The following is a 13,569-nucleotide window of genomic DNA, read 5'->3' as shown; positions in this document are numbered from 1 at the left end:
TCTACTCTCCAGTTGTGGCGCTTGGGCTTCTCATTGCAGAGATGGGAGCACGGGCTCCAGGGCATTTGGGCATCAGGAGTTGCAGCTCCCAGGCTCTAGAGCACAGGTTCAGTATTTGTGGAGCATGAGTTTAGCTGCTCTGCAGCATGTGGGATCTTCCCGGACCAGGAATCAAACCTGTGTCTCCTGCAATGGCAGGTGGATTCTTAACTACTGGACCATCAGGGAAATCCTACTAGTTCTATTTTTTGAGGATCCTTCACACTGTTCCCCATAGTGGCTACACTGGATTCAGTTCAGTTCAGTTCAGTTCAGTTGCTCAGTCGTGTCCGACTCTTTGCGACCCCATAAATCACAGCACGCCAGGCCTCCCTGTCCATCACCAACTCCCGGAGTTCACTCAAACCCATGTCCATTGAGCTGGTGATGCCATCCAGCCATCTCATCCTCTGTCGTCCCCTTCTCCTCCTGCCCCCAATCCCTCCCAGTATCAGAGTCTTTTCCAGTGAGTCAACTCGTCATATGAGGTGGCCAAAGTATTGGAGTTTCAGTTTTAGCATCAGTCCTTCCAATGAACACCCAGGATTGATCTCCTCTAGAATGGACTGGTTGGATCTCCTTGCATTCCCATAAATAATGTCCAAGTGTTCCCTTTCTTCCACTTCCTTGCCAATACTTATCTTGTTTTTTTGAAAACAGTCGTTCTAACAGGTGTGAAGTGATACCTCTTTGTGGTCTTCATTTGCATTTCCTCAATGATTAGTGATGCTAAACATCTTTTCATGAACCTGTTGCCCATTTGTATGGGTACGTGCAAAGGATGTCTTATTTGACTACGTTGTTGATGTTCCCCTCAATTTTTTATTTTAATTAGAAGAGATTATTTATAACAGCCACATAATATGATCTAACAGCCATAAATAATTTTGTATGTTTTTACAGTATTAATGTTTTAAAAGCTGTAAAAAGTATACAGACTAACCAATGTAATATATGAAGGCACATTTTCTTTTTGGTAGGGATTAAGGTTTAAAAAAAAAAAATTAGGGCTTCCCTGGTGACTCAGACAGTAAAGAATCTGCCTTTATCCAGAGACCCGAGTTTGATCCCTGGATCAGGAAGATTCCCTGGAGAAGGGAATGGCAACCCACTCAAGATTCTTGCCTGCAGAATCTCATGGACAGAGGACCCTGGCCAGCTACAGTCCAAGGGGTTGTAAAGAGTCAGACACAACTGAGCAAAGAACCCTATTAATGTAAAAATTGCTTCCCAGGTGATGCAGTGCTAAGAAATCTGCCTGCTAACGCAGAAGACACAAGAGACTCGATCCCTAGGTTGGGAAGATCCTCTGAGGAAGAAAATGGCAGCCAGCTCCAGTACTCTTGCCTGGAAAATCCCATGGATGGAGGAGCCTGGTGGGCTACAGTCCATAGGGTTGCAAAAGAGTCAGACCCAACTTAGCTACTAAACGACAATTTTTATGGGAAATATGCCACATGGGGGCTTTGCTTGAAACCACAAAAATTTTTCATTCTTGATGTCATAAGTATTTTTTGGTTGTGACTCTCACATGCGGGGATGATCCCAACCAGGGATTGAACCTGCAACCTCTGCTGTGAAAACTGAACTGCCAGGGAATCTCCTCCATCATGAATATTTTTAATTGTAAAATCTTGGGGTGGTGAGAGCTCTTTTTGTAATGCTAGCTTTTCAAGACTATCAATCATTTCCAAAATTTAAATAATCTATCCTAAAATACTTTTTCAACAGTATCTCCTACTTTTAAGTAAGAAGGACTATACCTCACTTTCTTTTTCTGGATGCTTTTCAACCCACATTCTTGGGAGATACACATCAACCATACCGATGAGGAGAGAAAATCCATTGCTGTCTAAGGAGCTGCCTTCCACAGTACTAATCACAGCTTTGCAGTCTGTTCTCTGCAAAACAAAGAACCATGAGAACAAAGTAAATAAGTGAATTACACCATACTATCAAGTAGCAAATTCATGTATGATTTACATAACTCTATTAAAAATCAACAATGTGTCAACAGATCCCCAAATTGTGAACTGTAGGTTTTACAAGTGTAACCAGATCACGTTTTTATCCTCTTGGTTTTAAAGTACATGTGCTCAGTCACTCAGCTATGGTCGACTCTTGGCAACCCCACGGACTGTAGCCCACCAGGCTGCTCTAGCAGTGGAATTTTCCAGGCAAGAATACTGGAGTGGATTGCTGTTTCCTTGTCCATCTACTGTGGCTACACAGAAGCAAACTCAGCCCCCTGGAGACAGTCTCAGATCCTGGACCAAAAGGTGATTGGTCCGTGTATCCCGTTATCTGGATGCAGAAGATAATTACAACACAGAATAGTAAAACAAAAAACCCAATGGGAATTTTAGAATTATGTCTTTATTGTAAAATAGTATTTTTATAAGTATAAAATATCTTCTGAAAATACAGAGGGGAGGCTTTAAGTGACAAAGGCAGTGTGGTAGATTTCTGGGCCTGCCCACTGTAGTAAAATTCTGCAGCTCCTCCTCTCAGGAGGTCGTGCCCATTTTTCTGCCCTTGAGTGTGCTGTGGCCAAGGGGACGCTGGCAGATGGAATGCAGGAAGGGGCTTGTGCTGTGTTTGTGGAGTGGGCTGCCCTCCTCTGCTGTGCTGAGCTCTGAGCTAACATATGGCAGGTGAGAGACCAGGGCCAGCACCCTAGCTGACACCAGGCCACCAGTCACCTATTCCAGCCCATCCTGTCCCCAGCAACAGGAGGAAAGCTTGAGAAACAACAAATGCTTATTGTTTTAATCCACAAAATGTTGGGACTGTTTGTTACACAGCAAAAGCTCTCTGATGCCAAGGGGTTCTTGTTCAGGATGTATTATTTACATGTGTTTATTTTCTTGCTTCCCAGGTGGTGTAGAGGTAAAGAATCTTCCTGATAATGCAGGAGATCCAAGTGACACAGGTTCAGTCTCTGGGTTGGGAAGATCCCCTGGAGAAGGGAATGGTAGCCCACTTCAGTATTCTTGCCTGGAGAATCCCATGGACAGAAGGCTACAGTCCATGGGGTCGCAAAGAGTCAGACACGACTGAGCACACAGACAACTCTATTCCCTAGCAAGATCCCAAAACTCCCTACAATAAAAAGGGCATAAAGAAGGGAACAAAGATAAACGCAGAGAAGACGCCAGCAAACTTCAATAAGATGGAGAGCTGACAGAGCTGTGTTAAGTGCTTCAGCCAGAGGAGAGGAAGTCACTGCCCAAGCCCCATGGTGGGGAGGCCGTGAGCTTTGGGCTCAGGGCCTGTAGCTCCCTGGGAAGGACCCCTCGGAGGAACTGGAGAGCGGATCATGCCCTGAGCTGTTAGCCCAGGTCCCCTCCCTGCCCTTGGTAGTAAGCAGCTGGCACCTGTTTTCTCACTAATGGAAACTGAAGATTTATTACTTAGAGAAATTCAATCAAGTAGAATCCAGACTCGGGAGTCCTAAGTAAAACGAAGCACAGACACAGACGGCAGCGAAGTGAAGGCTGGAATCCCCAGTCATACCTGTGAACACCCTGGAGGTACTCTGCACAACTGTGCAAGGGTAAAAACACACAAGAGACTCACCCACACACCAGCGGACCAGCTGCCACCAGCCTCGAGCACAGGCCCGGGGCCCACTCGCCACTTACCATACAGCATCTAACTAACTTCTGAGGACAAACATAGAGAGAGGCCACCCAGATGCTGGAGGAAAAGCCTTTAACATGAAAATGGAGGCCAACTGAGCAAAAAGCCAGAAAAAAAGAGAATACCTACAGAACAGAAAAGAGCTCTTGCCAAAAAAAAAAAAAAAGGGGAATTAAAATTTCAATAAAATGGTTGGAACTTACAATTGAGAAAACCACCCAGAAAGCAGGATGAAAGGACAAGGAAACAGACAACAGGAGAGAAAATGTAAGAAAACAAGGGGCTCAATTCAGGGACGTCTGACTAAGAGTCACTGAGAGGTGAAGGGGAGATGGACACTTGTTCATTAAAATATAAGAAGATCTCCCAGAACTAAAGGCCATGAATTACATATATGATGAATGAATGTCAGGTTCTGATGAACTTTCAGAACATCAGGGATAAAGAGAAGACATGAAGTTCTTTCAGGGCTCAAAAACAAAACAACTGCCTATCAAGAAATATTATATAAAGTAGTAGAAAGAAAAAAATCCATCATAATACATTTATTGGCTCAGTGTAATTATCATTTATGTACTCATAATAACTTAAACGTTTACTACTGATTTAACCAGGCTTCCCAGATGGCACAGCTGTAAAGAATCTGCCTGCCAAGCAGGAAATGTGGATTTGATCCCTGGATCGGGACGATCCCCTGGAGGAGAAAAGGGCAACCCACTCCAGATTCTTGCCTGGAGAATCCCATGGGCAGAGAAGCCTGGAGCGCTACGGTCTACAAGGTTGCAAAGAGTTGGACAGGACTTCAGTTCAGTTCAGTTCAGTTCAGTCGCTCAGTCGTGTCCGACTCTCCGCGACCCCATGACTTAGTGACTAAATAATAGCAGCAAATTGATTTAACCAAAAACCATACTATAACTCTTGGAATAAGTGGGTTAGAAACATGTGCACTGAGGTGAGAGGAGGGCAAGAGGGTTACATCTTCATCTGCCATAGCAGAAAGAGAAAAGATACCTCTGGCAGCCTTAAGACCAGACTAGACAGAGAAAGATCCTCTAGCAAGAAGGAATGGAGACCAGAGAAGACAAGCAGATAGACATTGGAGAGCTTTTTTAAAATCAACAACCACAAAATAAGAACCTAAAAACTTAATGAGAGTGAATGATAAATAGATTCTTATATAGTCACAATGGATAGTCGCTTATAAACAGCTGTATCGCAGAATAATTTGGATACTTGCAAAAATATTTACAATACAAAGTCGAGTGAAAAAAGCAAATGCAAAAATTAATATTCAATATAATGGCCATAAGAGCTTCCCAGGCAGTAGTAGTGATAAAGAACCCGCCTGTCAATACTGGAGACATAAGAGATGCAGGGTCTTGATCCCTGGGTCAGAAAGATTCCCTGGAAGAGGGCATGGTAACCCACTCCAGTACTCTTGCCTGGAGAATCCCATAGACAGACAAAGCCTGGTGGGCTACAGTCTATAGGGTCACCAAGAGTTGGACACGACTGAAGAAACTTAACGTGCACACGCATAATGGTCATAACGTAAATAAACAGAAGCACACATGGAAAGAAAAAAAGATAACTTCTGGAACAGATGTTTGTTCTTCTGAAACAAGAACAAGCAGTAAAAAATTTAATTAAATCTTTGGAAGCCACCAGAAAAGGGCTAAACCATGTAAAGTCTGTCTCTGTCCCTGGACGGTGGTGTGGGGAGGGGCGGGACAGGACCAGCTGCTGCTCCTGATTATAAGCTGATGTAATTTGGTATAATTTAACTTAAACCACATGCATGTATTGCTCTGGAAAACCGATGTTAAAATACGAGTTCTTAAGAAGTGAAAGCAAAGACCTACTAACCTTTTTTCTCAGGTCGTGTGTGTCACTGAAGATGAATTCAATCATGTGTGGCATCTCGATAGACATGCTCAGAGAAAAGCTACCAAAGTGAACAGAGAGGTGGCTCAGTCCAACATCCCAATTACTGACCAACTACATGCAGCTCTTCTATGTAATTTTAAATGATAATTTAAGCTATAAAATGAAGCTTCACTGAATGACTGACAGGTTTTGTATTTTAGGTACTAACCTTTGCTTTGTTCCTATTTCCTTTATACAAATCTTCTCCACTGTATCCTGTGAAAAGAAAAATACATATGAACAACTACGTATCTGCTCAGTTTCACCACAAGAATCCACATACACACACACAAGTACACAATTTATACAGATGCACACAAAGCAGGGAGTATGAACACTGTACGTACGGAAAGTAGCAACAGCAGATTTGGTGGCGTCTCTGGAGACGGAATTAAGGATGCTTTAAAGTTTCCTCTTTGGCTTATTGGTGTTTTTTATGCTTATCAAAATTCTTCATAATGAGCACGCTGTACCAACACCAAATTCAGACTGAACAGAATAATAACAGGATGCTATCAAGCATATCTGTGTTTATTCTCTTCATCTCACAAATGTTCAGTTCAGTTGCTCAGTTGTGTCCGACTGTTTGTGACCCCATGAATCGCAGTACGCCAGGCCTCCCTGTCCATCACCAACTCCCAGAGTTCACCTAAACTCATGTGCATCAAGTCGGTGATGCCAACCAGCCATCTCATTCTCTGTCGTCCCCTTCTCCTCCTGACCCAAATCCCTCCCAGCATCAGGGTCTTTTCCAATGAGTCAACTCTTCGCATCAGGTGGCCAAAGTATTGGAGTTTCAGCCTCAGCATCAGTCCTTTCAATGAACACCCAGGACTGGTCTCCTTTAAGATGGACTGGTTGGATCTCCTTGCTGTCCAAGGGACTCTCAAGAGTCTTCTCCAACACCACAGTTCAAAAGCATCAATTCTTCAGTGCTCAGCTTTCTTCACAGTCCAACTCTCACATCCATACATGACCACTGGAAAAACAATAGCCTTGACTAGATGGACCTTTGTTGGCAAAGCAATGTCTCTGCTTTTTAATATTCTATCAAGGTTGGTCATAACTTTCCTTCCAAGGAGTAAGCGTCCTTCAATTTCACAGCTGCAATCACCATCTGCAGTGATTTTGGAGCCCAGAAAAATAAAGTCTGACACTGTTTCCACTGTTTCCCCATCTATTTCCCATGAAGTGATGGGACCAGATGCCATGATCTTTGTTTTCTGAATGTTGAGCTTTAAGCCAACTTTTTCACTCTCCTCTTTCACTTTCATCAAGAGACTCTTTAGTTCTTCACTTTCTGCCATAAAGGGTGGTGTCATCTGCATATCTGAGGTTATTGATATTTCTTCCAGCAATCTTGATTCCAGCTTGTGCTTCTTCCAGCCCAGCGTTCCTCATGATGTACTCCGCATATAAGTTAAATAAGCAGGGTGACAATAAACAGCCTTGACGTACTCCTTTTCCTATTTGGAACCAGTCTGCTGTTCCATGTCCAGTTCTAACTGTTGCTTCCTGACCTGCATATAGGTTTCTCAAGAGGCAGGTCAGGTGGTCTGGTATTCCCATCTCTTTCAGAATTTTCTACAGTTTAGTGTTATCCACACAGTCAAAGGCTTTGGCATAGTCAATAAAGCAGACGTTGCTGCTGCTGCTGCTAAGTCGCGTCAGTCGTGTCCAACTCTGTACGACCCCATAGACGGCAGCCCACCAAGCTCCTCTGTCCCTGGGATTCTCCAGGCAAGAATACTGGAGTGGGTTGCCATTTCCTTCTCCAGTGCATGAAAGTGAAAGTGAAGTCGCTCAGTTATGTCCAACTCTTAAATCCCTAAATGTCACTACAATTTACTCTATGTCTCAAAGGTTAGGTTATTTAGATGCTGTTTCTTCCCTCTGCATAAATCACAACAAAGCTTCTATCGCCAAACAGACCTGAAGGTTCTCCCTCAGAGCCCTGTCCTGCTGCCAGGGCGCCACGGTGGCTGGCAGGAAGAAGACCGCGCAGGCACCCTGGATGCTCAGCTCCGTGATGTAGGTGATTTTGACCAGGACTTTGGCCTTTGGGGGTAAGTTCCCGACACTGACGGTGAAGATGTCCTGAAATGGAAGTATACGACTTAGCCTGTGTCTCAAAGCATCTCCATCCTGTGAGCGATCCCCTCCTGTTACATAAATGGTCTGATCACAACTTGCCTGCTTCTTCCTCAGAGAAGGGGATGTGGCCTCCAGACCAGCACTGGTTGTGTGGAAGGAGAACCCAGGGCCCTTCCCCAGCGGTCTGGGGTCTGAGGGGCTGCACCCAGTGGCCTCTGCTCCAGTGGAGATCACCCCCCACCCCGCAACCCTATGACCTCTCTGTGGCCACAGGGCTCTGCCCAGGATGCCTACCCGCCCCTCCCTAGAGATCACAGCCCCCCAACCTCATGGTCTCTCTGCGGCCGCAGGGCTCTGCCCAGGACGCCTGCCCGCCCCTCCCTGGAGACCACCCCCACAACCCCAATGCCCCTCTGTGGACACAGTATACCAGCAGACTTCTGCTAGCTATAGAGCTGGAGCCTGTCACACCAAGCTTGGCCCTCATTTAACGCTTTCCTAGAAAATTCATCATCTTACTTTTCAGAATTGCTTTGCTTTCTTTTAGTGGGTATTGCCAATCACTGCATAAGGAAACAACTTCATGCCTAGTGAGGTCAGAAAGAGGCTGGATCATTTCCTCTGAACCCACGTTGGGTGCCTCCTGACATGGCCAAGCCTGTGCTCTGTTTCACTCAATGGTGCTGCTGTGAAAACTCAGTGTGCTTAGATTAGGGATGTATGATATCACAAATAACGTGGATTTGAGGAGTCAATTGTTGTTACCTCTGACATCAAGGTGGGAATAAACAACGAAGACAGGATTATGGCACGACAGCAGCGATCAGCCTCAAGAGAAGGGTATGGAGTCCAGGGCTTCCTGGAGAGGCACCACCGGAGGTATATGGTGGCACTGCTGATACAGGGTCTGGATGGGTGCCAGCTGTCACCCACGTGGTGTCACCCAGGTCACCTACAGAATCCTAACTTGCCCCAAACCCGAAGGCAGGCCGAGCTGCCAGGCAGCCAGGTGAACTGAATTTCACCTGAATCCCTCAGAGGAAGAGGGGACCCATGGTTAGGGCACCTGGGCCTCCTGACACAGGGGTCTAACTCCTGTGGGCCTTCTCCACAGCGGCTGGACACTGTCTCCAGCCTTGCTTATGGCACTCAAATTTTCTCTTTGTTTTCCCATTAACTTTTTATCTAACCTCTCTTGTTACTTCACTGCTTAAACACTGGGATTCCAAGCTGGGCCTCCACCTGCATAAAGAGCACTAGGGGCCTGTGTAACAGCCCCACACCCCTCTAGGGACCCCAGGGGACCCAGCACTTGAGCACAGGGGCAGTGAATTCCCTGTGGAACAATCACCTCTTCTTGTTAATCCCCATTCTGCAGATTTATCCCTTAAATCTATTGTAATTTTAATAACTGCCTGTTCCAAATATCACATTTTGACAGTATTCTGGTGATGAGTCCTCCTCAGAGGTGTTTCTGAAGCACACGGCCTGTCTTTAGAAATGACTGACGTGTCTACGCTGGAGAGGCTGCACGCAGCCCAGCACCTGCCTAAGGCACACTTAAAACACCGTACAGTTAAGGCAAGAAGCACATGGATGCGGCCCTGTGGCTCTTCCTCCCAGATCTCCACATCTGACCCTGTGAAGACCTAGCCCTAACCGTGGACCCAGCCCAGGCCCTGCAGATGCGCCTCCCTGAGACACAACTGGTGAAAACTGGATAAACTGCTAAGTGAGCTTAGTTCTGGGGGAAATGTAAATAACTTATCCTTCTACGGGGAAATGTAAATAACTTATCCTTCTACGGGAAGATGGAAATTATGTGTCCACATGGTTTCTTTCTGTTGTCACGTCTGGGGAACGCAGTTCCCAAAGACAGAAATGGCTCTTAGGATCCGCTGGGCGACCCTGGCCATTTCCTCCTTTATCTAAACTAGTCACATGGGTCTCACTAGCCCAACCTCCCTTCCCAACTACATGAAACTCCAGGGCCTAAACCAGCAAAAATGATTCCACTTTCTAGTGAAATTTAGAATTTCATATGCTAAATTTCTAGTGAAAATTAAAATTTCATATTCTAAATCAATTTCCACCTGTTCTCCCCTTTCTAGCAAGCATGCGGAACTGACATGGATGAACGTCAAGTCTTACAGGTGCGTCCTGATCCATCAGGTAGGCGCCATGGCCTTGACTGATCGCCACTCGGTACTCTCGTTGGGCTGCTTCCTTTTCTTTAATCTGAAACAGACAGTGTTGTACCAGTCACACTATGAACAGTGACTTCAGACTTTAATAAGGAAAACTTCATCAACATTTATTAAAACCTAGGCAAAAAAAGAAAGCTAAGCATCTAAGATGAATGAAAACTTACATACAGTGGTCATAAAAATGTACTTATCTAATAAGAATTTGAATCAGGAAAGGCCAATTGAAGAGGATGCTCTTTAAAAGCTGGGACCAAAATATTTGAGAGTTGATAGTGAAAAGGAAGTTTGAAGCTTTACTCTGAATAAATAAAAAATTAAGTTCATCTTAAATTTGATAAAATGTGAGTTACTATTTCAACTGTGGACTCTTAGAATAAACAAAGAATTAATCAACTTATACTTCTTCTGGACATACTTTTCTTCACTTCAGTTGGCTTTTATACCAGAGTACAAAGGATCAGTATTTTTGCAAAAATACATAAAGGACTTCACCAGTTTTCCAATGTGTCTCTCAAACTTTTGATACTGAAACCACTGTTTGTTGAAGTGTCTGGACAAGGAATCTGGACAGGCAGGAACAAAGGCTAGCTAACCAGGGAGGGACGCCAGATGTCTGAGTGGAGGCTGGCTGTACAAGGGCCTGACTCTTCCAGGAACATCCTGTTTTATGACCAGGCTGCTACTCAGCCTGAAACTAAGGGACTCAGGATGGCCCATCCCACAGAGCTGTTGGGGAATCTCCCTTACCTCTCCTACCACGTGCTTCCCATTGATGAAAGCCTCGAAACCACACACAGCTGCTTTGTCGTCCAAGGGAAAAACATATTTTGCCTCAATGGGCACACGACTTTGGTTTCTGTATGTTTGAAAAACAATGACCTGTAGAAGAAAAACCGTATATTTGATGAAACTGCATGAAGATGTTTGCAGGAACAGCTATTAATGGAAACTGCTGTGCATGTGAGGCCCCAGAGGTCAGGACCCCATCCAAGTCACTGCCTTTGATGATGTGCTGGCACCAAAAGGAAAGGAATTTTAGGTAAAGATGATGGAGGATTTTTACTAGGACTTACAACAGAAACTAATACACTATACACATTTTTGACATCTATAATCTTCCTCCTTCAAATGCAACCAGTGTTTTAGTTCAGTTTAGTTGTTAAACTGAAAACATTAAGCTCACTCCGAGAAGTCCAGAGGGCCACGTACAGCCAAGTTCCCTGCTGCTGGCCTGTGTGGACACTCAAGGCAAACAACAGGCCAGCTATCCAGAAATGAGAGGAAGGTTCACGAGTTATGTGTGGGGCAAACTTCTCCATGGAAAAGCCTGATCAAACTGTCTAATCCACAGTGACACACAGAGGACACAGGTCACTCCTGCAACACTCGTGTGCGCTGGGGCCCTCACGTTCACTATGCGGAACAGGCACCACCAATGGGCAGCCCAGCATTACCGTCTCATCTGCACCCGAGGAAACCACCACGGAACGGCCACCACTGATGGGCAGCCCAGCATTACCATCTCATCTACATCCAAGGAAACCATCGGGGAATGGCCACCACCGATGGGCAGCCCAGCATTACTGTCTCATCTACATCTGAGGAAACCACCGGGGAATGGCCACCACCGATGGGCAGCCCAGAGTTACTGTCTCATCTGCACCCGAGGAAACCACCGTGCAACAGCCACCACCGACGGGCAGCCCAGCGTTACTGTCTCATCTACACCTGAGGAAACCACCGCACGACCAGGCTGGAGAAGGATGAGCATCAACTCCAAACTGGGCTCTCAAACCCCAGGGCTCCGCTGCAGTCAACACCAGTCCCCCCACAACTCAATCCATCCCAGACTATCCAGTCGGAATGACGAGTTCAGACTGGTCTTTATCACACTGTTCAGTGCCTCCTCATTCAAACAACAGTACAACAAGCGCTCACCCTGTCGGAGTCTGGGAAGAACTGATGTGCAGGTGAAGCCTGAGTCACAGGAAGTGGCAATCATGTACTCACAGCTTCTACATGGCCCCACAGAGAGGAGCGCCTGTAGTGCCCTGCCTGGAGCACACACCTAGGTCCTTCCTATAGCTGGACACGGTGCCCCCAGAGGCTTCAGGGCTGTGGGGGTGGGTCAGCATGGGCGGGGATGAAGGTCAGACACACCCACATGGTGTCAGCCTCAGGGGTGGCAGGCAGGCTCTTCCCCGCCCCACACCCATCTTCCCCAGTCAGGTGATCACTAAAGACCAGCCCCACTTCCCTCTGAAGGACCACGGCCAGTCTCTCCTGCCAGCCCGACTCCCTCCCCCTGCAGGCCTTGCTGCCAGCCCGCATCCCTGCACGGTGTGTTCCTGGACAGAACTATGTCTCCGAGCTGGTCATCCTCTAACTGTGCTCAACTTGGGGAGGAGGGTTGGGCTGGAGTGATCCCGTGAGAACACAGCTTGAACAGGTCACTGCACGGCAAATGTCTTCCAAAGGCTTCCCACTCACTCTGCATGTCCGTCTGTGCCTGACAGGAGTGCCCACCGCCTCCTCACGCACTTCCAACCACGGCCTCCTCATGCCGCTCCTCAGGGCCCCCCACCCCCCATGCTGATCCTCAGTGTCCATTCCACCCTGCTCCTTGGTGCTCACACTCAATGCTCCCCCACCCCCTCTTCACCCCGATCCTCGGTGCACCCCATGTTAGGTGCATTCCTGCCTCAGGGCCTTTGCACATGCCCTTCCACCACCTGGAATAGGCACCTCAGACGTCCCTTCTCAGGAGGCCTTGTTGGCCACCGTGTTCACCAGTCCATCCCCTCTTGCCTGCCCTGGTTTTCTCTCCAGCAGGCCCATGTTACATATTTTATTTATTTCCCTAGTGCACTGCCTGGTCCTGCTCTACCAGGCAGGCTTTCCTTAGGCTGCTCCTTGCGGTTCACCTAGAGCTTAGGACGGCCCCGGGCACACACTGGGTGCTCAATGAACAAACAAATTTTAGAAATGTATGTGTTTAGTTCATGCAACTGTAATCCAATTCTTGTGTATGATTGACATTCATTTAGTTTAAGCATCACAAAACCAGAAAGAACATACCTGGGCTACAAAGTCTATTATTTTCCCCTTGATGTGAACATCCTCCAGAGGAACTGAATTCCCAGAGGCATCCTGGAGGCCGGCCTTGATGTCGGGGAAAGGCGTGCTGTCTGGAAGCTGGTGATCTGCAAGTCAGAAACATTCATATCAGCTTTGAAAGCCCTCCCTCCACAGTCTGTTTCTGTCACCTTGACCTTTATTCCTTCCCCTTCCCTTCAAACCTTACATTTTAGGGTAAGTGGACAAATAGCATTTTAGGATTTTCAGTCACCATTTCTGAAAAGTTAACCCACATGAGACGGGGCGGGGGAAGCATTCCCAACGGGGATGCTGCCTTTTCAGTCTACTAACTATGCGGCCGGAGAAGGCAATGGCAAGCCACTCCAGTACTCTTGCCTAGAAAATCCCATGGATGGAGGAGCCTGGTAGGCTGCAGTCTGTGGGGTCGCTAAGGGTCAGACGCGACTGACTGACCTCACTTTCACACATTGGAGAAGGAAATGGCAACCCACTCCAGTGTTCTTGCCTGGAGAATCCCAGGGACGGGGGAGCCTGGTGGGCTTCCATCTATGGGGTCACACAG

The 13,569-nt window shown here is 46.7% G+C and overlaps 1 protein-coding gene across 6 annotated transcripts in view; it reads right to left on the bottom strand.

Moving 5' to 3' along the window:
• Nucleotides 1–13,569, bottom strand: part of PARP4 (poly(ADP-ribose) polymerase family member 4) — a 77,581-nt gene that overhangs the window by 35,300 nt on the left and 28,712 nt on the right. For all 6 annotated transcript variants that reach the window (XR_008685995.2, XM_055426431.2, XM_055426429.2 and 3 more), the window contains 7 exons: nucleotides 12,987–13,111; nucleotides 10,656–10,787; nucleotides 9,853–9,939; nucleotides 7,540–7,704; nucleotides 5,777–5,823; nucleotides 5,548–5,626; nucleotides 1,803–1,940 (listed from right to left, as the gene is read on the bottom strand). Coding sequence is in view for 5 of the 6 variants with exons in the window: in XM_055426431.2 (XP_055282406.2) it covers nucleotides 1,803–1,940; nucleotides 5,548–5,626; nucleotides 5,777–5,823; nucleotides 7,540–7,704; nucleotides 9,853–9,939; nucleotides 10,656–10,787; nucleotides 12,987–13,111 (773 nt within the window). In the remaining variant the exon portion in view is untranslated. The remainder of the gene's footprint in view (nucleotides 1–1,802; nucleotides 1,941–5,547; nucleotides 5,627–5,776; nucleotides 5,824–7,539; nucleotides 7,705–9,852; nucleotides 9,940–10,655; nucleotides 10,788–12,986; nucleotides 13,112–13,569) is intronic.

Source organism: Moschus berezovskii, chromosome 13 (assembly GCF_049115385.1).
Source record: "Moschus berezovskii isolate FMDL1 chromosome 13, NW_MosBer_1.0, whole genome shotgun sequence".
In the NCBI taxonomy this organism is placed as follows: domain Eukaryota; kingdom Metazoa; phylum Chordata; class Mammalia; order Artiodactyla; family Moschidae; genus Moschus; species Moschus berezovskii.
The sequence above is the reverse complement of the archived record's forward strand: the minus strand, read 5'-3'. Positions and strand labels throughout refer to the sequence as shown.